At 42.5% G+C, this 25,053-nt stretch overlaps 1 protein-coding gene and 1 long non-coding RNA gene across 5 annotated transcripts in view; one reads left to right on the top strand and one right to left on the bottom strand.

Annotated features, from left to right (window-relative positions):
* Positions 1 to 25,053, top strand: part of SLC22A2 (solute carrier family 22 member 2) — a 44,541-nt gene that overhangs the window by 7,310 nt on the left and 12,178 nt on the right. Inside the window, exons 3-9 of the mRNA XM_023219082.2 lie at positions 1,111 to 1,265; positions 2,443 to 2,611; positions 4,526 to 4,640; positions 6,281 to 6,387; positions 8,043 to 8,257; positions 9,552 to 9,660; positions 10,379 to 10,491. Coding sequence (XP_023074850.1) covers positions 1,111 to 1,265; positions 2,443 to 2,611; positions 4,526 to 4,640; positions 6,281 to 6,387; positions 8,043 to 8,257; positions 9,552 to 9,660; positions 10,379 to 10,491 — 983 coding nt within the window. The remainder of the gene's footprint in view (positions 1 to 1,110; positions 1,266 to 2,442; positions 2,612 to 4,525; positions 4,641 to 6,280; positions 6,388 to 8,042; positions 8,258 to 9,551; positions 9,661 to 10,378; positions 10,492 to 25,053) is intronic.
* Positions 6,837 to 21,996, bottom strand: LOC111547343. Of its 4 annotated transcripts, XR_002733097.1 has the most exons (7): positions 21,722 to 21,996; positions 19,860 to 20,056; positions 13,918 to 14,080; positions 13,414 to 13,523; positions 8,722 to 8,881; positions 8,110 to 8,617; positions 6,837 to 7,322 (listed from the first exon to the last, which is right to left on the bottom strand). It is a non-coding gene; the product is annotated as an uncharacterized LOC111547343 (long non-coding RNA). The 4 variants fall into 4 exon arrangements; XR_002733095.1 differs by lacking the exon at positions 8,722 to 8,881; XR_002733098.1 differs by lacking the exon at positions 8,722 to 8,881 and having other exon boundaries at positions 8,169 to 8,617.

Here is a 25,053-nt window from a genome sequence, read left to right as displayed (position 1 = left end):
AATGGTTAGTATTTGACACCTTCACTAGAATATAGTTGCATAATAAGAAAGGCATCCATTAAACAATGTTTATCCACCATTAAAATGAGCAATCCTAATAACAAAAAGCTGTCCTTCCAATTGAAGTGGAAAAACAAAGATTAAATAAACATTGTTTTCTATGAAGAATTTTTTTAAATATCCACTAAGTGGATTAGGGTGTCTTTTACAAGAAAACTAGGACATGGTGAAAATAACAGTACTGGGCCCCAAGTCAACTTTCTGAGCCGAGCCAGCTTTGCAAACAGAAGGAAGAAAGGAAGGAAGGGGTCAGAGGCAGGCTGTGTGCCAAGCTCCTTACCTGTAACATCTCACTCAATCCTCTTTTCAGCTGGGTCAGATGGGTCTTTTTCAGATGAAGACATTGAATATGGTTGAATAGGTTGCCCAACATCATAGTAAGTAGGAAGGTCATGATTAAACCCAGGTTGCCAATTGTTTTCCTCTATTCTATGTACTGGGACAACTTTCCAAATCCCTAAACTGAAGAAACCTAAGTCTCCCAAATCTGATGTGTGGAACCTGTCTTCCCAGCGTGCTCCAAACAGAGGCCGTCATAGGATAGTAACATGTGTGGCACCAAAGACAATTTTCACAAAGCCTAAAAGCAGTGTTGAAAAAGAAAGGGGGTAAATACTGAACACTGAATTTTGTTTTCAAAGGGAAAACATTCTTGGGTGGATAATTGGTTGAAACTGTTAGTGTAAAGGCCGCAGCTCACATGACGATGTAAGACCTAGATAGGACTACAGGGTATTCAGCACAGGATGGCCTGGAAGAATTACTCTTTCCCTGAATACCTGCCACAGTGTGAGACTGAGAAAGTACTTGAACCCTGGGCTGAATGGGGCTTATCCTGCTGAAAACTTACACATAGTGTGCTGATGAAACATGCTACATGGACCTGGAGTCACAGATTCCCTTTGTGGCTATCAGTCTGTGCCTCCTGAATTTACAAAATTTAAAGTTAACTTCTGATTTTGTTTAGATTTCCATAACTTACATGCATTTTCTATAATCTTCACAAATCAAAATTAATTTGATTCCCTCTCTTTGTTTTTCTTCCTGTAGGTTTGGCCGTAAGCTCTGCCTCCTAACTACAATCCTCATAAATGCTGCATCTGGAGTTCTCATGGCCATTTCTCCAACATATACATGGATGTTAATTTTTCGCTTAATCCAAGGACTGGTCAGCAAAGCAGGCTGGTTAATAGGCTTCATCCTGAGTAAGAATGTTTGTGCTTGCAGCTGTGAGAACAAAGCCACCTTGCTGCCAAAACAGAGTCAGGTGGGGCGGGGGGCGGGGGGGTGGCCTGCAGAAAAAGGGACACAGCTTCAAGACAATATTGAGAGGTTTTTTTTTATTTCTATATCAAAATAATTTCTAAAAGCATATCAACTCATTCAATATTCTTCCTTATAAAGAGAAAAATGAAGGCCGAAACAAGGGTAAACATAATGACACCCAGATTCTTATATAACTTTTTTGGAATTTTTGTTTTCTGTACCCTGGAGTATTGGGTAGAAAGAAAATCCATCCTATCAGACCTATTCATAAATAAGATTCAATGATGAGAGATGTAGTCAATTTATAAAGGACTTTAATACTTTGCAAAAATCTATTCTAGTAAACTACAATTATCCTCAACTTACACACAAGGAAACTGAAATCACAAGTACCGTAGTCAACCCGGGTTACTCAGCCAGCCATTTTTAGGACCAGGAATATAACTTACATCCTATTCCTTAGTAGCCAGAGTTACAGTTAAGTTCCATATACTATAAGAGAATATTTGACATCTAACAGCATAGCATCTTTATAGCAATATTCTCACTATGGCTGATACCAGTGGGTTGAACCACCAGCTTGTAAAATTCCCTAGCATGTAAAACCAGTTCCTGCAACCCAGCACTAGCTGATTCCAGCCTTCTGCTAAGTTACCAAGCCATTTATGCAAATAAACAAATAGGACTTGCAAGATAAATGTTAAACCCATGTAAGAGAACAAGTTATACTCAGGCGTTCATTTACATAAAAATCATCAACAGTCTAAATTTAATGTTTGATTCATTTGTTCAGGTCTTGAGTTACTACTCTAGGTCAAAATCTTGCATGTATCTGAAATACAATTGCATCATGGAAATTATAAATCAAATGTGTTTGCTTATGTTGGCAGGCCTTTCATCCCATCTCCAATGGGACTGTTAGATTTATTAATTAGTAAAGTAGCAATAGTTATAACAAAATAAAAACCAAAAAACACTTAAAAATATTCAGAGAGTTGTATAGAATATTCTCAAATTTGTCTATATTTTTGAGGTTGGCGTTCTAGTTTCCTGATAGCTGGACAGCCAACTCGTTATTGTATTGCATTACACTAACCATTTGAATTATCTCTGCAGTTACAGAATTTGTTGGGCGGAACTATCGGAGAACAGTGGGGATTTTTTACCAAGTTGCCTTTACAGTTGGGCTCCTGGTGCTAGCTGGGGTGGCTTATGCACTTCCTCACTGGAGGTGGTTGCAGTTCACAGTTACTCTGCCCAACTTCTGCTTCTTGCTCTATTACTGGTAAGTCCATTTGGAATAAAAAGGAAAGAAATCAAAGTATTTTATTTTGCTAAAAAGGCTACCTTCCTTAGTGCACACTGTCTTTCTGATTCTGAGATTGCTTTCACTCTCCAGACCCATTTCACAAAGAGCCCAATTCCATGTTTCAGGAATAAAAATCACAAGCTTCACCAGTCTCTCCCTCTCAAATGTCCTTTCTCTCTGTGCTTAAAGTTTTTATGACCTGGATCTTACATTTCCACATGATTTATCTGGTGTTTAAATTAGCTTCTGGCAGCTGTGGTACAATTTGGGCAGTAGGCCCTTTGAAGAGACTGAAAATATCACTAGTACTATTCTCTCCCTCCTCAGAGGAAACTTAAGGGTGGAGAAAGCAGAGCGTGGCACTTGTGTCACCATTTCCCAACACTCATGCTCAAGGCAGACATCCCCAGTGAATCACAGTGTTCTTCATCCCAGATAAGGCCAACACGACACTCCAGACAGACCATACCAATCAATCAGAGTTACCAAGGCAAGTAAAATATATTTGTCATCTCTGCCCAAGGGAAACACATGGGAAATACCAGAAACTATTAGAAACCCCTAACGTGAGATTATGTGAAATAAAGCAAAGGAGATACTGGATTATCAGACCAAATCTCTCTCCCATGCCACAACCCATTTATTTAGTTCCTCCTGGATTTACCTACTTGTTCTTCCCATGGCTGTCTTGCTTAAGAATTAAACATCTCAACTCTTTCCAGGAAGCCTGTTTCTTATCCAAAAGCCAATAAAACTCTCTGTCTTACCAGCTCAGACTGCAGTGACACAATGCCATGGACAGGGTATTTAAAAACGTATTTCCCATAGTTCTGGAGGCTGGGAAGTCTAAGATCCAGGTGCTGGCAGATTTGTTCCTAATGGGAGCCCACTTCCTGGCTTGCAGACATCCCACTTGTGGGCCCTCATATGGTGGAGAAAAAATAACAGTCTAGTCTCTCTTCTTCTTCTTATAAGGACATCTGGGGGCCCCACCCTCCAGACCTCAGCTAAACTTAATTACCTCCCAAAGGCCCAACTCCAGATTGCACACTGTGTGTGAGGGCATTAGTGTATGAACTTCAGCGGGGACACAGACATTCAGTCCATTACACCCTGAGAGTGACCCTTCCTGCTCTCTCCATTACACTTCCACAAAAACATCCATTCCAAATTCCTTTTAAGCCCTGCCTCTCAGAGCAGCTTCTCTCCCAGAGTGGTGATCCCAACTGAGGCCTTCCTACATTTACACCATAACTGCCACAACAGTGGCCCTATCACCTCCTTTCTCCAGTTTCTCCTCCCCCTGAACCTCCACCCTGAACTCATTCACCCTGAACTCAGCTGCTCAGAGTTCCCTCCAGACACAAGGTCAATGGTTCTAGTCTTGCTCAAAAACCTGCAAGAGCTGCCCGAGCCCTGCTACATCAAGCTCAAACTATGAAGTCTGGCTTTTCAATTATCTCACCATCTGACCTCAAACGTTTATCTCATTCCTTTGGGAAATTGAGGATAACACATATACATACTTGCTCCCCACCCCCACAATGGTTTGCATACTCCAGCATCTAGTCCTTGATCCCTCTGCCAGTTCTCAGGCCTTTGCAAAGCTCAGGACCACCCTGAGGGACCTGCCTCTCCTCCTTGCAACAGGAGCTGGATGTTCAGCTGCACCCTGCTTTGCAGCTTGCTTCCTGTGTTTCTGCTTAGAAATCCCTGAGGAGGGATTTGGCATTTGAGGGAAGAAAGAATCACATATCCCCCTACACGAGTATTATTTTCTTTGGAGATCCAACTGTATTAACATCCTCAGAGAAATCTGCTTATTAAAAAATGGGGGATGGGGTAAGGTGGATTCAGTAAGATTTGCCCTCTGCTCACCTTGTACCCTAGGTGCATACCTGAGTCTCCCAGGTGGCTGATCTCCCAGAATAAGAATGCTGAAGCCATGAGAATCTTTAAGCACATCGCAAAGAAAAATGGAAAATCTCTACCTGCCTCCCTTCAGGTGAGCCAGGGCCTTAAGTACCAAATCAGGGGACGGAGAAAAGGGAGGCTCTGGTAAGATTCATGCACGCCAGTGATCTCAGTGGGGAACCATGGAAGCGCCCACCCCCTTGCATTGTGGTCTACCTGTAGCGGAATGCAACAGAGAATTTTGTGTACTAGGATTTGTGGTTCCGTGGGAGAATATTTCAAACAGGTGGAAAACATCAAACTAAAACAGAACCAGAAATCATTTAAAGGTCAGCTGAGGAGCTTCTGTCTTGTGCAACTTACACCTTCGCCAGTTTCCTATGCCCAGGGGCCCAGCACCCCCCTCATCTGCATATTCACCATCCTCAGGTCAGATTCTTAGATCAGTAAAGCAGTTCTTTAAACACACAGGATCTCTTAGAATTTTAAACACTTTGGATAGAAATTGTCAAAAAGCTTTTTTTTTGGTTTTTGAGATGGAGTCTTGCTCTGTCGCCCAGGCTGGAGTGCCGTGGCACAATCTCGGCTCACTGCAACCTCCACTTCCCAGGTTCAAGTGATTCTTCTGCCTCAGCCTCCCTAGTACCCAGAATTACAGATGAGCGCCACCACGCCAAGCTAATTTTTGTAATTTTGGTAGAGACAGAGTTTCGCCATGTTGGCTAGACTGGTCTCGAACTCCTGACCTCAGGTGATCCACCCACCTCGGCCTCCCAAAATGCTGGGATTACATGCATGAGCCATCACACTAGGCTCAAAAGCTTTTAAGCAATCCCCTGCCTTTTTAAATAGAATCCAGTTACGGAGGGGTTCATTACCTGTGTTTATTGTTTGCCTTTAGTAGATCTCACCACGTTGACCTCAAACCTTTTCATTCCACAGTGGGTAGAAAAGAGAAGATTAAGCTTATTAGAAAATAGGCCAGGTGTGATGGCTCATGCCTGTAATGCCATCAGTTTGGGAGGTGGAGATAAGTAGATCACCTGAGGTTGGGAGCGCAAGACCAGCCTGGCCAACATGGGGAAACCCCATCTCTACTAAACATACAATAATTGGTCGGGCGCAGTGGCTTATGCCTGTAATCCCAGCACTTTGAGGGGCCGAGGTGGGCGGATCACTAGGTCAGGAGTTCGAGACCAGCCAGGCCAACATGGTGAAACCCCGTCTCTACTAAAAACACAAAAATTAGCTGGGCATGGTGGCAGGTGCCTGTAATCCCAGCTACTCAGGAGGGTGAGGCAGAGGAATTGCTTGAACCCAGGAGGCGGAGTTTGCAGTGAGCCGAGATCACACCACTGCACTCCAGCCTGGGCAACAGAGCAAGACTCTGTCTCGGGAAAAAAAAAAAGAAATAGCTGGACATTGTGGTGCATTCGTGTAATCCCAGCTACTTGGGAGGCTGAGGCAGAGTATTGCTTGAACCCAGGAGGTGGAGGTTGCAGTGAGCCGAGATTGCACCACTGCATTCCAGCCCGGGCAAGAGGCTCCGTCTCAAAAAAAAAAAAAAAAAAGAAAGAAAGATGAGATGAGACACAGTATGGAGAGTGCTTGCTCTAGTGCTGGGCATGAGATGGGTGCTCAGGATGGGTAAGGAATTATTGTTATTCCCTATGTGACCCAGGGACACTAGCATTAGATATACAAAGCCATCCTTTCTATTCCTTTTCTTAGCGCCTGAGACTTGAAGAGGAAACTGGCAAGAAATTGAACCCTTCATTTCTTGACTTGGTCAGAACTCCTCAGATAAGAAAACATACTTTGATATTGATGTACAACTGGTAAGGAATATTTTTCACTTTGAAATGCCTCCAAATTCTTTTAATCACAATCCTTCATATTAAGGAAGGAAAGAAAACATGACTTCATCCCAGTATTAACGCCGACGGTGGGCAGAAATGTGGCTTGTGTCTGGTAGGTTTTCCTGACCATGTTTTTCTCGGGCAAATATTAAGATCGGCGTAGTCCTCAAGCACAGATCAAAGCAATGGCAACCTCAGCTTCACGCTGGAATCACCTGGGAGCTTACAAAGTACCAAAGCTAAAACCCCCAGAAATGCTGATTTAATTGTTCTAGGATAGGGCTTGGGAACCAGTTTTTTAATACTCCAGGTGATTCTAATGCATAGCCCAAATAGAGAACTATTGGTATAACTTAATTGATGATGAATGTAGATCTCTATTGTAGTACAGAGCTGGCAAAAAAAAAAAAAAAGTGTGGATGGGATTGCCTTTTCTTTCCTTTTTTCTTTTCTACCTAGAGAAAAAATAAATTTCTGAACAATAATAATTCCCAAGAGTAATTCCAGTGGCTTCACAGCCCAGTGACTTGATCTTTATTGTGTTTGCTATCTACAGGCTGCTCTCAGAGCTTTGAGCCATGCTTTCTCTAGTGGGGAATGCATCTTTTCGGGGCACATTGGATCTCCCAGGCAAATGGAGATTTACAATCACTGACAAAAACAAAGCTCATCAGGAATTCATTTAGCAACCTTTGCAATAGTGCACAGGAGAAGCAGCTTTGAAATTCGGCCTCATTATCCTTCTTTCCTTTTCTGAGTAATCGTGACTTTTGTTGATTATCCTCATATTTTCCATTATACATAAAGACCATTTTTAGTTAATAAACTAGAAACATTGTCCAAATGTTGTTTGTGTCAGGCCAGAAGAGAAGTCATCAAGAAGGGAAGCTGGACTCACTTGGTCTTCTGGTTTCCTAAAATTTGAATTAAGTAGTCAGTTCTTTTGATCCCACCTGCACTAGAGTACCCCAAAGACAGAAATAATTCACAACCACTAATAACTTGATATAGTTTTACTAAATAAATCATTCCATTGGCCAGGCACAGTGGCTCACACCTGTAATCCCAGCACTTTGGGAGGCCGAGGCAGGCAGATCACATGAAGCCAGGAGTTTAAGATCAGCCTGGCTAACATAGTGAAACCCCATGTCTGCTAAAAATACAAAAATTAGCAGGTGGTTCACATCGGTAATCCCAACTACTAGAGAGACTGAGGCAGGGGAATAACTTGAATCTGAAAGGTAGAGTTTGCAGTGAGCCGAGATCGTACCACTGCATTCCAGCCTGGGCAACAGAGTGACTCTGTCAAAAATAAAAATAAAATAAAAGATAAAATAAATAATTCCATTAAGACATTCTTCTTGGTTTTCAATTTGTCCAGGAAACATTATTGTAATTTCTAATTATTTCTAACTATTCTAATTTCTTCCCTTCTCCTGGTTCTTGGAAACCATCCAGCCCCAGCCAGTCACTGAAGTGGATCAGAGATTATAAAAGCAGTGGGATGGGGGACTAGCAAGGAGATGATCACAGGGAAAGGTGACCTATAATCCACATCATTTTTCCAGAAGCCTCTCTTTTTTGGTGCCCTGTGTTTGGTGCTTGACTTGACCTGAATTCTCCTCTTTGCTCAGGTTCACAAGCTCTGTGCTCTACCAGGGCCTCATCATGCACATGGGCCTTGCAGGGGACAATATCTACCTGGAATTCTTCTACTCTGCCCTGGTTGAATTCCCGGCTGCCTTCATGGTCATCCTCACCATCGATCGCATCGGCCGCCGTTACCCTTGGGCTGCATCAAATATAGTTGCAGGGGCAGCCTGTCTGGCCTCAGGTTTTATCCCTGGTGGTAAGTTTCAGACCAAATTGGAGTCTTATCTCCAAGACCCTGGAGAAAGGGAGTGTCACGGACCATTGATATGAAAACCATGTAATTTGTCATCCAAATCAATTTGGAAAGACAAATTGGAGGACAGTATCTGGGACCCTTCCAAGTAAATTCATATGGCCAGCCTCCCTTTAGGAAAAATTGCACCCAATCGTTCCTTGATGTGATATAACAAGGGAGACTCTAGAGCTCCATGCTGCAGGCCATCAAGATGACGTGGAGCAGAGAGCATAGGCCTTGGGAAAGCAGGCCCAGGTCAAGGTCTTACTCCAGCACTTCCTGGGTGGTGATTAGGGGACTCTCTTGACCTCCCTGCATCACCTGCAGAATAAATGAGAAAAATGTAAGTAAATGCCATCCATAAACAACTATTCAGTTCCTTTTTTTCCTTTTAAAATGCTTTCTCAATGAAGGGGAACAAACACCTGTATAAGAGATTCCTTTTAGCAATATGGAGCTTCGTTTGAATCCTTTTGTTATTAGTAGTTGTTTAAATGTGCCCATATTTTGCTCTTTCTTTGACTTCTATAAAGTTGGCCCAGTTTTGGAAACTGGTATAACTCCATTGTCATTAGCAACTGAGGTCTAAAGTTAAGAGAACACAGAGGATTTTTAGGGCAGTGAAATTATTCCATATAACACTAAAATAGTGGATACAGGACATTATGCATTTGTCCAAACCCACAGGAAATGTACCACCAAGAGTGAACCCTAATGCCAACTATGGATTTGGGGTGATTATCGTTGCCACTGAAGGTTCATCAAGTAACGAACATACCACTCTGTGGAAAATGTCAATGATAGGTGGCGATGGGTGGAATGCATGTGTGGGGGCAGAGGTTATGTGGGAAATCTCCGTACCTTCCTCTCCATTTTGCAATGAACCTAAAAAAAAAAACCTTTTTTTTTTTTTTTTTTTTTTTGAGACGGAGTCTCGCTGTGTCACCCAGGCTGGAGTGCAGTGGCCGGATCTCAGCTCACTGCAACCTCTGCCTCCCAGGTTTACGCCATTCTCCTGCCTCAGCCTCCCGAAAAACATCTTTTTAAAAAAAGCGAGAATTAGCATTGTGTCTGAGAGTAAGATGGACAAATGTGAGAATCTGCTGACATTAACATGAGCCTGTAGAAGAAGTCATTTTTTTTTTCTCGTCCCATTCTGGGATAGGGAATTTCTCCTTATAGTCCCACTCTGGAACACTGTCTGAAGATGAAGAATCATCTGTGTATGGATAAGTACTGTGCTTTTCCCTCTTAGATCTACAATGGCTAAGAATTATTGTCTCATGCTTGGGAAGAATGGGGATCACAATGGCCTATGAGATAGTCTGCCTGGTAAATGCTGAGCTGTACCCCACATTCATTAGGTGAGTGCATTTTCCGTAGAATGAAGAGGGTGGGTGGGACATTTGTTTATTGGCTGGAACCACCACAAGTGCAGACAAAGGACATCTTACCTTCAAAACACAGTGTAAGGGAAGGTGAGAACACGTAAAGGTCCAGCCAGGCCCAGCAGTTCACCTCTCACACTTACAGGATGGGGTAAAATACAGAGGCCATGGTGAGAACAGAAAATTGAATTGCAAGACAGGGATTACCCAATGGCTACAGGGGAGATTGATGTGGAACAGCACAAACAGGTCCATAGAAACAACTTAGGGAAGCCAGGTGATGGAAGTAAAAAGAAACAATTGCCCCTCCCATCATTAAAAAAATCTGAAAGTTTATACAAAACAAGAATGACAGAATATGAATGGAATTATGTATATATATGTATATACACACACATATATAATATTGTGCATTGAAAATAACGTGAATGATTTTTTTAAACTCTTGAAAATTTTATTTTTGTTTTGTTTTTTTATTTCAATAGGTTTTTGGGAAACAGGTGGTATATGGTTATATGAATAAGTTCTTCAGTGGTGATTTCTGAGATTTTGGTGCACACCTGTCACCTGAGCAGTGTACACTATAGTTCTCGAACATTTTAATGATTTGAGGAAGTGTTTACTCAGGGTTGGGTGGGAGGTAACTACTGCACTGTGATAAGTTAACAAGTTAAATCAGTTTCCTGCATTCTAGGAATCTTGGCGTCCACGTCTGTTCCTCAATGTGTGACATTGGTGGCATCATCACGCCATTCCTGGTCTACCGGCTCACTAACATCTGGCTTGAGCTCCCACTGATGGTTTTTGGTAAGAAATCTTTATAGATGCCTTTAAATGAAGACTTATTTTTCTAGAGACCTTCACTTCTCTTCTACCTCATTCAAAACAGGTGTCATGCCTATTAGTAACTACTAATTACTACTCATAGTAGTAATGATGTGTCTGTGGCTTGTGTTCTTCCCAGGCATGCCTAGTAATTAGTAATGTTATTAATATTAGTAATACTAATCCATAGTACTAGTTCAGTATTCGTCATATTATCAGTCATTACTAATACTCAAGTATGGGACTCCAGCCATAGAGGCAGAACATTGAAGAGAAGAATGAGAAGGAAGAAAGTTTCCCAGCAGCAGGCCCCTAACTCTCTCTCTGCTGATTTCCACCCTTCCTGAGGTCTCTGTCAAAGAGTTAATTCCTCCATGCACCAGAGGCGATAAAACACAAAGCCCTTTTACTTCTTACTTGAAATAAAGGGGTTAAAATTTTACAAAAGGCAATTTCAAAACCCAGAGGAAATAAAGACCCACATTAAGAAAATGCACCAGCATAATGGAGCACGTCTGTCGATGCACCTGGAGCAATTAGATTTCAGGAGTGTCACACAGCACTTCCCTTCTGCTACTGCCAGTAGGAACACACCAGCACTGAGCCTTCTCTGGTTGACTGGAACATCTCAATGCACCCATTTCTGTCTCCTTTGACACCCATTCTGAGCTGCTTTTAATTTGAATATGTGATGCTTTTTCCCATGGGTGTATAGCACTCAATTTAGGGGAAGAGAAGAAGAGATTTCACTCTCAGATGCACACGAGGATGTAAAGGGAAAGGAAATTTAAAACTCTCAGGATCCCCAAAATCCTTATGCAAAAGGGAAAACTAAGCCTGGAGGCTGAGTCATGCAACACCCTCTTCCAGATGAATAGCTGTTACAGCATTATACATCATGCCTCAGTTATCTACAAAGGACCACCCCTGCAGATCATTCATAAGTAAATTCTTTGCTGGCCTCCCATAGACAAGAATTTTAGGTCTACAATCTAAGCTTAGCTTCTAAAACTGAAGTCTGCTGATTCCACACTGATAATGTTGATTCCAAGCTTATCTCCCGATATACAGGATAAAGACAAGATCAGTCATTCCTCCACCTACCCAGAGAGGCCTGCATAATTGATTCTTTTTTTACTCTCATTTTCTCTTCAAACATTCACCTTATCATATGTGAAAGTCAACTTAACTGGGCACTAGTTAAAGTCTCACAAGAATGAAACCATTCCTTTGTGGCCTACCTGCCCCTCTCCCTACCTGCCTCCCTACTTTAAGGAAATGTATAAATACCAACTTCTTGAAAGCCTCTTTGTAAAAATAGCTACAGATGTGTCTGTGGCTCATGGTTTTTCAGGGACATGCCCCAAAGCTGACTCAATAAACCTCAACTGATTGGGACATTTTCCTCAGTCACTCATTTCACTTTTCAGGGGAAGCTCCCACCACTTCACTAAGGCTGTGCAATGCCCCACACAGCTACCCTCCTCATTCCTTTCTTCCCCTTCTTCTCACAGAATTTGTGAGGGGGAAATTTTTCCACTGCTCTAGATATACCAGCAAAAGTTCCAAACCACTGATAGAACTCACTTGCAAAACAGATCCAGTGAATTCCTCCATGATCCAGTTTAATAACAATAAGATGGCCAAAGTTGACAGAGTATAAGCTGTTTATCCTGAGATAACTTGGCCACAGAGTAGCTGGTGCTACTCCTGAGACTTATGTGACCCCTATTTCTTTCTCCCCCAACACTGGTTAAGGGACCTGTCCTCAGAACCCTCTTGTCATTGTGAGGAGGTGCACATCACACCCTCTGTCTTCCTTCCTGCCATGGAGGAAGTTAGAGACCACTCAATCTTAGCCACTCCCTTAGGTGGACAGTGGGTGACCAACGGGTCAGGAGGACATTTCTGGATAGTAGATGGTTACTTCGTTACTGGAAAGGGGTCCTGACCCAGACCCCAAGAGGGGGTTCTTTGATCTTGCACAAGAAACAATTTGAGGTCAATCCATAGAGTAAAATGAAAGCAAGTTTATTAAGAAAGTAAAAGAATAAAGAATGGCTACTCCACAGGCAGGGCAGCCCTGAGGGCTACTTGTTGCTCATTTTTATGGTTATTTCTTAATTATATGCTAAACAAAGGGTAGATTATTCATGAGTTTCTCCTGTTTAGATCATGTAGGGTAACTTCCTGATGTTGCCATGGCATTTGTAAACTGTCATGGCACTGGTGGGAGTGTAGCAGTGAGGACAACCAGAGGTCACTCACATTGCCATCTTGGTTTTGGTGGGTTGTAGCCAGCTTTTTTATTGCAGCCTATTTGATCAGCAAGGTCTCTATGGCCTGTATCTTGTGCCAACTTCCTATCCCATTGTGTGACCTAGAATGCCTAACTGTCTGGGAATGCAGCCCTGTAAGTCTCAGCCTTATTTTACCCAGTCCTTCTTCAAGATAAAGTTGCTCTGGTTCAAACACCTCTGAGATTCCCCTCCTCCCTTTTGTAAGAGAACTCTTAATCTTAACGGTTGCAGAGAGATGAAGATCCATCTTCTGTAACTTTTTCATGCTGATTAAGGGTGATGATATTTCTGATGAACTATTAGGGTCTCTTGTATTCAGGGTAGAGAGGAGTTCAGTCAGAAAGCATCAATATGGTGAGAGCCATTCATGACTTTGAGTTCTGACCAAAAGTGATATCTGAAAGATTAATAAGAGTTTAATTCAAGAAAATATTTGGTAAGCTTATCCTGCACAATCCTTTGTATATTCCTACACAAAGAGTATGATGGCAATATATTCCACAACAGTAAAGAAAAATAAGCAAAATTATCCCAAGCAAACTAAACTAGAAGTCTTTCCATGAACCTGGCAATTGTTGAAACCATGCTGATATGGGGTCAGTACCTGATTCCAATGTGCCCAGAATTAGAACTCTGATCCAGATTTTTATATTAGCCAGCCGTCTTGTTTCTTCTGAGCTGCAGGAATCATTGGTTGGAATGAGCAGGGTCAGTCTAAACGGCAGGAATAAAAAGCTTAAAACAGCTTATGAGACTAGAATATAAGAACAGGTATACCATTATTCTTGAAACATAATATTTCTCTCTCCATTTTCCCATTTTTACTACAGACAAATCATGGTAAGACTGATTTGCTTTATTGTACTTGGCCTGATTATTTGTATAAAATGTAGCAAAAAAATTATTTTTCACATGGACTTTTAAAATTGGCTTTGAGAAAACTTTGTTCTGTAAAAGGAATCACAGATAAGACTTTTTTTTTCAAAGCCAAACCCAGCCATGGGTTTGTACCCTCTAATACCAATAAGTTGAGTAAATTCCTCTCCTCTTGAGGTCCCCAGATAACTCGGGCTCCTGGGTCTATCAGAAAGTGACATTTTTTACTTACCACAGGTCAGAAACCCTGTACAGGGACTATGTAGATAAGGTATGATGTCAGTTTTCCCAAGGAGCTTTTATTGGCTCTACAAGTTGAGTTTGATTTCTTAAAAGAAAGCACAACATTCCAGTCAAAGCCTTGGTAAAAAATAACCACTTTCTCCAACTGTGTCCTGTTGCAAAAGAAAACAGATTCTTATTGCACTTATGCAAATTACTATATTGCCATAAGTTAAGAGTACGTACAAATAATTTTCAAATTCTAGAGAAATCAGGTAGAGAGAAACAAATGTGCTCCAAAGTTTTTCACAGGAATATATTTGACTTAAATGTTACAAGCTGTAAATATTAATAGCTCAAAAGAAAAGTTTCCTTGACTCTGAAAAACAAAACAAAGGATCAGCAATGTTTTAAGCAAAAAGTCAGAAAAGATTACTTCCATCTTCCATTAATTCAGTCTATGCAGTTAACTTCTGGTTCATTTGATATACATGAACATTTCACCTCTCTGTGAGAGTCCTGAAAGTATTTTCTTCTATTCTAATGTCACAGTCTCCAAAGTTATCAGAAACCTGCATTCAGTAATACATGTTAAAGCCCTATAGTTGATTATAAAACCACCTTTTGAAGAGGATCAACAGAAGACAACAATTGTCTGTGGACGGCAAAGTCTTAGGGCAGCTACAGTCAAAAACACAACTGACAAAGAAATATGTTACTTCTGTGGCACACATTAATTTAACATAGCAATTACAATTATTACTGATAATGTACACTAAGTCCTATCAGAATTATAGGAGTTTCACATAATTTTGGAACACATACCATTAATATATTTATACAAATAGAATCCAAAGATAGCCAAACACCATTTTATATTTGACAATGCTTCCTGTATGACTTTTATACTACATAAGTCAAATTTCACTTTTACATTAGTGTACTATTAATGTTAAACCTTCATAGACATATCTACCGAATTTTAATGTTTGACCATAAGGTAGGTTCCTTATAAACCTTTTATAATTCTTTACAAATTTTTTATTAAAGAACAGACAATCTGTGCTCTAAGAAAAACCTACTGTGCTTTTATTCTAATATTCAATTTATGGAAAAATTGAATGATACCCCTTTAAATTTAGCCAATATATTCACACACAGAATTTCTTTTACACGACTAATTTTTCACAAATCTTCCACTACTTGTTCAAACCTTCAGCTTTATCTTATTTAACTTTAAACAATCCTTTAATTTAATCTAGGCAGAAAAAGCCATATTTCCATGACTTCTTATAATCCTTTATCAAAAATACATTTCACTTTTTTTACACACCTAGCATGTGCAACTGTTTTTATTTTCCAAAGATTACTTAAGTCACATGAACTAAAAAGCATTACCCTTTTTATTTTTCTGCCAAAAATATTTGACTTAAGCTCTTATTATTTTTAAACCTATTAATCAAAGCTCTTTCCTATCATACACACAACACATATAAATTCACAGACAGAAGAAGAGTCAGTACTTGTAAGATTTTTCATTTGCTACTTTATAAGTTTCTCTTCAAAGTATGCAGCTTCTAGGGCCTATTAAGCATGCACAGCTGAAAGGCAAAAACAGATTTCCCAAAATTAAGGGTCTCATTTTTATACCATATCCTGTATTCCAAAAAGAGGAAATCTGCCCATTTCTCATAGGAATCTTATCTCTCAGTGAGGAATGGGGACATTTTCATAACTTCTAGGTGGCCAAGAGCATGCTTTCCTGATCTAAACTTGCAAAGAGCTGAGCATCTCCCCATAATTGCCATTAGCTATTCCCAAAAGTATATTTCCTACCTAGTCACACATCAAAGCTCTCTCACAATGTGTAGTAATTTCTAATACCCTCCAAGTCAAAACCATCAGATAATGCAATGAAAAATAGAACAGAGCCTTAGATTTTGAGAGGGATCTATCCACTTTAATTCCTGGGGTTTTATGAGGAAAACAAAGGTTTTTCCAAAAGGGGGTCTGTGATGTCTCCTCTGTTTTTCCCAAGGAGTTCCAGGCTGTTAGAGCTTGAATAAACTGACTTTTAACCATAGCACTCAAATTCTTTTAAATCTCTTAATGCCCGACTTTAGCCATGCCAAACAGCCAATATTTTTGTGCTCAGAGAAAGGAAATTTCAAGATGGTTTGTGGAGAGGAAGAGAATTAACCAGTGGTAAAGGTTATACAGATTTTAAACCAGAAAGGATTCATTCCCTAAGTCAGGATTGAACCCTGGGCCACCATTGTAAAATGGTGAAGCCTTAGCTATTGAGCTACAGCATTGGTCGGTTTCCATTGCTCTTCCCAGAAGGATTTTAGAGCAGCCAATTCTGAGCTTGCAAAGGCTTTTAACTGCTCAAGATAATTCTTAGGGATAAGTATGACATGAACCCCCAAATTCCTATCTGTTGGATGGTAGAAACCAAGAGAACGAACTGCCATGTGGTTACAAGTTCAAGCTCCCAAGGACATTTTTCAACATGTGGTCTCTGGGCAAGATGAAAGAGCAGACAGTTGCCCTGAGTAATAGAAAAAATAGAAGAGAAAGGAGAGAAAGGGAGAAAAGCATTGCCTGGTGGGGTGGCAGGGGCAGCTCCTCCCGCGGCAGGGTAGGGAAGGAGAGGTGCTCAGGGAGGCCAGAGAAAGACCCACCCTGTGGGTAAACACTGTTCACGTGACCACTTGTCAGTAGCTAAGGGTTCTTTTCCAGCAGTCCTATCAGCTCTCGAGTGTCTCTCTTAGGAAGAAATAACTCACTTGCATCTGTGTGAAGAAACCACCAAACAGGCTTTGTGAAAGCAACAAGGCTGTTTATTTCACCTGGGTGCAGGCGGGCTGAGTCCAAAAAGACAGTCAGTGAAGGGAGATGGGGTGGGGCCATTTTATAGGATTTGGGTAGGTAAAGGAAAGTTACATTCAAAGGGGGTTGTTCTCTGGCAGGCAGGGGCGAGGGTCACACGGTGCTCAGTGGGGGAGCTTTTGAGCCAGGATAAGGAATTTCACAAGGTAATGTCATCAGTTAAGGCAGAAACAGACCATTTTCACTTTTTTTGTGGATCTTCAGTGACTTCAGGCCATCTGGATGTACATGTGCAGGTCACAGGGGATGTGATGGCTTAGCTTGGGCTCAGAGGCCTGACATTCCTGTCTTCTTATATTAATAAGAAAAATAACAAAAAAAAATGAAATAGTGATAAAGTGTCAGGGTGGCGAAAATTTTGGGGGGTGGCATGGAGAGATAATGAGAGATGTTTCTCAGGGCTGCTTCAAGCAGGATTAGGGGCAGCCTGGGAACCTAGAGTGGGAGAGATTAGGCTGAAGGAAGATTTTGTGGTAAGGTTGTTAGAAGGAGCATTTGTCATATAGAATGATTGGTGATGGCCTGGATGTGGTTTTGTATGAATTGAGAAACTAAACGGAAGACACAAAGTCTGAATAAAAGAAGGAAAAAAATAGGTATTAAAGGACTAAGAATTGGGAGGACCCAGGAAGTACAATTAGACAGTATCCAAGGGGGTTCTGTGTAATTACTTGTTTGGTTGGTGAGTTTTTGGGTTCTATTCTTGACAGAGTCCTTTTATTAAGTTGGAGGCTGGAGCTTGGTGAGGTGTGTTTTTAAAAGACCATTAGCCAGTTCTACCTTTCCTGAAGATTGAGGACGGTAAGGGGTATGAAGGTTCCACTGAATACCAAGAGCCCGAGAAACTGCTTGGGTGATTTGACTAATAAAGGCCAGTCTGTTATCGGACTGTGTAGAGGTGGGATGGCCAAAACGAGGAATTATGTCTGACAGAAGGGAAGAAATGACTGCAGTGTCTACCCAGGCCAAGAGGTATTTTAGTTTCCTGACTAAGGGCATGTGAGTAAAGTTAATTTGCCAGTCCTGGGCAGGAGCAAATCCCCGAGCTTGATGTGTAGGGAAGGGAGGGGGCCTGAGAAATTCCTGAGGAGTAGGGCCCTTCTCAGCAGATGGAACACTGAGAAGTGATTTCTTTGAGGATAGATTTCCATGATGGAAAGGAAGTGAGAGGTTCTAAGAGGTGGGCTAGCGGCTTGTAACCTACATGGAAGAGGCTATGAAATGATGACAGAATAGAACGGGCCTGTGAGACTGGAAGGAGATCCTTGATCCAAGAACCATTTGCCTAGTGTGGGAAGAGATTGATAAGTGGAAGTTTCAGTGGGGGAGTAGGTGGGAGTGGCCAGATAAGAAGGAGAAAAACTGCTGTGAGGGATAGAAGTTGGAACACTAGCTGCTTTTTTAAGCTACCTTATCAACATAAGCATTGTCCTGAGCAATGGGATCTGATACCTTTTGATGGCCTTTGCAATGAATGACTTCAACTTCCTGTGGAAGTAAAGCGGCTTTGAGAAGCATTTTTTTTAAAAGAGGCTTAATGATGGAGGACCCTTGCATAGTAAGGAAATTTCTTTCTGCCCATATAACAGCATAGTGGTGCAGCATATAAAAGGCATATTTAGAGTCAGTATAAATATTGATGCATAGTCCCTTTGCAAGAATGAGGGCCTGAGTTAAGGCAATGAGTTCAGCTTGCTGAGAGGTAGTGGAGGGGGGCAGAGTGGTAGCCTCAATGATAGATGTGGAAGATACTATAGCATAGCCTGCCTTTGCTGGTGCGTGGCGATTAGGCCTGGTGGAACTGCCATCAGTAAACCAAAAGTGATCAGGGTGAGGAATACGAAAGAAGGAAATATGGGGACATGGGGTAATCCACATCAGGTGGATTAGAGAGATACAGTCATGGAGATCAGGTGTGGTATCTGAAATAATGTGGAAGGTCAGATTGAAGTCCGGGCCAGGAACAATGGTAATTGTGGGAGACTCAACTAAGAGTGAGTATAGCTGGAGGAGCCAGGTGGGAGGAAGAAAATAGATTTTGGAAGTTATGAGAACTGTAGAGAGTTAGTTGAGCATAGTTTGTGATTTTGAGGTCCTCTAAAAGTATTAACGCAGTGGCAGCCGCCACATGCAGACATGAGGGCTGGGCTAAAACAGTAAAGTCAAGTTGTTTGGATAAAAAGGCTACAGGGCATGGTCCCGGTCCTTGTGTAAGAATTCTGACTGCACAGCCCTGCACTTCAGCTGTATGTAATGAAAAGGGAGTGATGAGTTAGGGAGAGCCACCGTGGGAGCAGCTTTTAGGGCTATTTTTTAAGGAATTAAGAGGGGAGTGGGGAAAGGATTTAGGATTTATGGGGTCAGCTAGGTTTATCTAGAACAGAATAATGAGTTGTGGAGGGAAATATTGAGGATAGGAGAGAATATGGGTTTGGCACCATGGGGCGGATAGACAAAACAATTTGGTTGATAAGGCACAGATCCTGAACTAACCTGTAAGAGGACTAGAACAGGTAAAACGGGGGAATTGTAAACAGAGTTTATAGGTTTTAGAAGCCCATGCTGTAGCAGGTGAGTGATAACAGCCTTTAATCCTTTAAAGTGTGCTGTAGGATGAGATATTGGTATTGGGTGGGGTAAGGGTGATTAGGTTTTAATGGGATGGTAATGGGCATGTGATTGGTTGCCAGGGAGGGAGTAGAGATGTCCCATATTTGTGGGTTAAGGTCGGGGGATACGAGAGGAAGACACAAAGGAGGCTTTGGGTTGGGAAGAAGGGTGGCAATGAGATGTGGCTGTAGTCCAGGAATAGTCAGGGAAGCAGATAATTTGGTTAAAATGTTTTTGCCTAATAAGGGAACTGGGCAGGTGGGGATAACTATAAAACAGTGCTTGAAAGAATGTTGTCCAAGTTGGCACCAGAGTGGGGGAGTTTTAAGGAGTTTTGAAGCTTGGCCGTCAATACCCACAGCAGTTATGGAGGCAAGGGAAACAGGCCTTGGAAAGAAGGTAACGTGGAGTGGGTAGCCTCTGTATTGATTAAGAAGGGGACAGACTTACCCTCCACTGTAAGAATTACCCAAAGCTCAGTGTCTGTGATGGTCCAGGGGGCTTCCAAGGCGACCGGGCAGCGTCAGTCTTCAGCCACTAAACCAAGCAGATCTGGGAAGGAGTCAGTCAGAGAGCCTTGGGCTAGAGCTTTAGGGGCTGTAGGAGTGGCTGCCGGCGAGTTGGACAGTCCAATATCTAGTGGGGTCCTGCACAGATGGAACATGGCTTAGGAGAAATTCCTGGCTGCGGGCATTCCTTGGCCCAGTGGCCAGATTTCCAGCACTTGTAGCAAGCTCCTGGGGGAGGAGGTTCTTGAGGAACCCCTGGCAGCTGCAGTTCAGGTGTTTGGAGTTCTTGTGTGCTGCAGATGTGGCTGGAGTTTGTCTCATAGTGGAGGCAAGGAATTGCAACTCAGAAATACATTGCTACTTGGCTGCCTCTACTCTACTATTGTACACCTTGAAGGTGAGGTTAATTAAGTCCTGTTGTGGGATATGAGGGCTGGGATTTAATTTTTGGAGCTTTATTCTAACGTCAGGAGCTGACTGGGTGATAAAATGCATATTTAGAATAAGACAGCCTTCTGACCCTTCAGGATCTAGGGCTGTAAAGAGTCTCAGGGTTGCTGCCAAATGAGCCACGGGCTAGGCTGGGTTTTTATATTTGATGAAAAAGAGCCTAAATGCTAACTGATTTGGGAGAGGTCAGATAAAGGAAAAGGAGCGTTAACCTTGATTATGCCTGTAGCTCCAGTCACCTTTTTAAGAGAAAATTGCTGGGCAGGTGGGGGAGGGCCAGTCGCGGAATGAAACTGTAAGCTGGACCTGGTGTGAGGAGGGGAGGTGATAAAAGGATTATACGGTTGGGGAGCAGAGGCTGAGGAGGAATTGGGACCTAGCTTGGCCTGGCGAGGAGTAGCCTGGGGAGGAGGGGAGAGGTCAGATGGGTCTGTAGAAAAGGAAGATTGGAAAGACTCAGCAATGCTTGGGGTTGGGACTGAGGGGACAGACGGGAGGGAAAGAAGCAAGATTTGGGATGAGTTGCACTGGGAACAGAGACTAGGGAGAAACTGATTTGTAAAAGAATGCCTGGACATCAGGCACCTCAGACCGTTCGCCCGTTTTATGACAAGAATTATCCCAGATTTTGTAGGATGGAAAAATCGAAAGTGCCGTTTTCTGGCTATTTGGAACCACTGTCAAGTTCGTATTGGGGTCAAGCGGTGTTGCAGAAGAAAACAAGATGCTTAGATTTTAGATCAGGTGAGAGTTGAAGAAGTTTTAAATTTTTGAGAACGCAGGCTAAGGGAGAAGAGGGAGGAATGGAGGGTGGAAGGTTGCCTATAGTGAAGGAGGCAAACCCAGAGAAAAGAGAGAGTAGAGACACAGAGAGAAGGGGTGGGGGGTGCTTCCCCCCCAGGAAAGTGGAAAAGGGGTAGAGACATGGAGAGAAGGGATGGGAGGCGCTTGCCCCCCAGGAAAATGGAGAAGAGGTAGGGACACAGAGAGAAGGGGTTGAGTGAGCAGCCAAAGCAGGCATCCCTGCAATTGACTTGCCACCAAGGGAATGTGGGTGAATGACCAAGGCAGGTGTCCCTGCGGTGATCAGACACCTCTGAAATGTGGGTGAATAATCCGGCAGGCATCCCTGCGTGATTAGACATGAAGGGAAGACTGTCTTCCCAAGTCTGTGACCGGTGCCGGAGTTTTGGGTCCACGGATAAAACGCGTCTCCTTTGTCTCTGCCAGAAAAGGAAAGGAACTGAAATTAAGATAAGGGAGAGATCGAAAGATGGCACCAAGATTGAAAGGAGAAAGACGTTGAGGGATAGTGAGAGAGGTCAGAGAAGAGAGTAAAGAGAGGCCGCTTACCGGATTTAAAATTGGTGAGATGTTCCTTGGGCTGGTTAGTCTGAGGGCCAGAGGTCATAGGTGAATCTTTCTCATAGAGCAAAGAGCAGAAGGACAGGGGATTGGTCTCCCAAGGGAGGTCCCCCAATCTGAGTCACAGCACCAAAGTTTGTTGTGCCCTGAGTTCCGAGACCCCCCTCAAAGACGACCACCAGAAACCGAAGTCAAAGCCAAGCGGCCGGGATCACTTTATTGCAGGTTCGAACCCGGACCTCTCTCCGTACAGGCGTAGTCAGGAGGGCAAGAGAGAGGTCCCGAGTACAGCTCAAGCCTACTTTTTATAGTAAGGCACAAACAGGTTACAGAAGATTAGGGCATTTTTGCAGTTGCAAGATTGGGATTGGTTGACATTTTGAAGTTTGAACATTCGGCAGTTTCTGATTGGCTCCCACCCTTTTTTAAACTACAAACGTCTAGGGGTTTTTTTTTTTAGACAAACTGCTTGCTTAACCATGGGTGGGAGGGGGGTGGTTTCGATTGAGCAAGCAGGGGGTACGTGACTGGGGGCTGCAAGCACCGGTAATCAGAACAGAACAGAACAGGACAGGGACTTTCACAACACTTGTCCATACAACGTCTGGAATCTATAGATAACATAACCGGTTAGGTCAGGGGTCGATCTTCAACCAGGCCCAGGGCACCGCCCGGGGTGTCTGCCTGTGGATTTCATTTCTGCCTTTTAGTCTTTTCAAGTTCACTCGCATCCATGTGAAGAGAACACCAAACAGGCTTTATGTGAGCAACAAGGCTGTTTATTTCACCTGGGTGCAGATGGGCTGAGTATGAAAAGAGTCAGTGAAGGGAGATAGGGCTGGGGCCATTTTATAGGATTTGGGTAGGTAAAGGAAAATTACACTCAAAGGGGGTTGTTCTCTGGAGGGCAGGGGCGGAGGACACAAGGTGCTCAGTGGGGGAGGTTGTGAGCCAGGATGAGCCAGGAGAAGGAATTTCACAAGGTAATGTCATCAGTTCAGTTAAGGCAGGAACAGACCATTTTCACTTCTTTTGTGATTCTTCAGTTACTTTAGGCCATCTGTATGTATATGTGCAGGTCACAGGGGATATGATGGCTTAGCTTGGGCTCAGAGGCCTGACAATAACTACCCCTGTTCCAAGATCCTTTATATGCCTAATCCTTTCACCCACAGACATCAGCAGAGTGCAAGGGAAATTAATTCAAAGAAAATAGCAGTTAACATTCCATAGTGCCAAACTCATTCTTAGCTGAGAGGGACTTTACTGAGAGGGACTTCGACTCCCCTCAGTCTTAGGAGGGACTCTAACCTTCCTAAGCTAGGCCTCAAACCCAAGTTCAGTCAAGTGTCTTTGCCTTTTATTAAGAGGGACTTTTAACCCTCTCTGTCTTAGAAGAGACTCTAACTCCCCTAAATTGGGCCTCCAATTCAATCACGTCCTTTACCCAGGGATGCCAGCACTTACCCAAAATTGATTAATCAGTGCTGCAGTCTGTTTCCTTCGGGCTGGCGGGGGGCGGTCTCCTCAGTATCCTCCCTTCAGGGTTCACCAGAAAGATGTTATTGGAAAGGGGTCCTGATCCAGACCCCAAGAGAAGGTTCTTGGATCTCACACAGGAAAGAATTCAGGGCAAGTTCATAGAGTAATGTGAAAGCAACTTTTTTAAGGAAGTCAAGGAATAAAGAATGGCTACTCCACAGGCAGAGCAGCCCTGAGGGCTCCTAGTTGCCCATTTTTATAGTTATTTCTTGATTGTATGCTAAACAAAAGGTGGATTAGTAAAGAGTTTCCCCTTTTTTGACCGTATTGGGTAACTTCCTGATGTTGCCATGGCATTTGTAAACTGTCATGGCACTGGTGGGAGTGTAGCAGTGAAGACGACCAGAGGTCACTCCCATTGCCATCTTGGTTTTGGTGGGTTGTAGATGGCTTTACCGCAGCCTGTTTGATTAGCAAGGTCTTTTTGAGCTATATCTTGTGCCGATCTCCTATCTCATCCTGTAACTTAGAATGCCTAATTGTCTGGGAATGCAGCCCTGTAAGTCTCAGCCTTATTTTACCCAGTCCCTATTCAAGATAAAGTTGTTGTGTTTCAAACACCTCTGACATGTCAAGGAAAAAGGCTAAATTCTGTAAAATGTTTAAAGAGTGTATTCTGAGCCAAATATAAGTGACCATATTCTGACCAAATATGAATGACTTGCCTGAGGCACAGTCTCAAGAGGTCCTGAGAACATGTGTCCAAGGTAGTTGGATTAAAGCTTGGTTTTATACATATTAAGCAGACAAAAGACATCCATCAATACATGTGAGGTATCCATTGGTTTGGTCCAGAAAAGCAAGACAACTCAAAGCAGGGGCTTCCAGGTCATAGGTGGATTCAAAGATTTTCTGATTGGCAATTGCTTGAAAGAGTTAAATTATTATCTAAAGATCCAGAATCCGTAGAAAAGAGTGCCTGAGTTAAGATAAGTGGTTATGGAAACCAAGGCTCTTATTATGTAGGTGAAGTCTCATAGGTGGTGCCTTTAGAGACAATCAATGGCAAATGTTTCCTATTCAGACCTTTAAAAGGTGCTAGACTCTCAGTTAATCTCTTCAGGATTGGGAAGGTCTGGAAAGGGAAAGATCTAGTTATGTTAATAGAGATTCTTTACAGATGCGAATTCTCTCCACAAAAGATGGCTTTGCCAGGCCATTTCAAAATAGGTCAAAGAAATATATTTTGGGGTAAAATATTGTAATTTTTTTTTTGTCTGTCATGTGATATTATTTTGTGGTCAGGTTGGAATTTGCTATCTTATTGCTACAAAGAGTCTGTTATGTCAGTCTTAAGATGTGTTTTAATGTTAGCACTGGTGACTTGTGCTTGAACTCCAAAAGGGAGAGGGTATAATGAGACATGTCTGACCCCCACCCCTTTCCATCAGGGCTTGAATGGGAAGGGGTGGGAGTGAAAAATCCTGAAGTTTTTCAGTTCAATTCAATCAGTTGGGGATCTTCGAATTTTGTTTTTGGTTTACATTTGTGAGGTGGTATTTTTAAAGAAAAACTTCTGCTGAATTAAATTTATAAGAGTTTAATTAAGCAAAGAATGATTCATGAATCGGGCAGCCTCCCGAGCCAGAGTAGGCTCAGAGATTCTAACACAGCCACATGGTGAAAGAAGATTTATAGACAGAAAAAGGAAAGCCACGTACAGAAATCGGAAGTGAGGTACAGAAATAACTGGATGGGTTACAGCTTGGTGTTTGCCTTATTCGAACGTGGTTTGAACAGTAGGCCATATTTGACTGGCTAAAACTTGGTGATTTTGT

This window comes from Piliocolobus tephrosceles, chromosome 5, assembly GCF_002776525.5.
Source record: "Piliocolobus tephrosceles isolate RC106 chromosome 5, ASM277652v3, whole genome shotgun sequence".
NCBI classification, from domain to species: domain Eukaryota; kingdom Metazoa; phylum Chordata; class Mammalia; order Primates; family Cercopithecidae; genus Piliocolobus; species Piliocolobus tephrosceles.
Note: the sequence above shows the minus strand (reverse complement) of the source record. Positions and strands in the feature narration are given on the sequence as shown.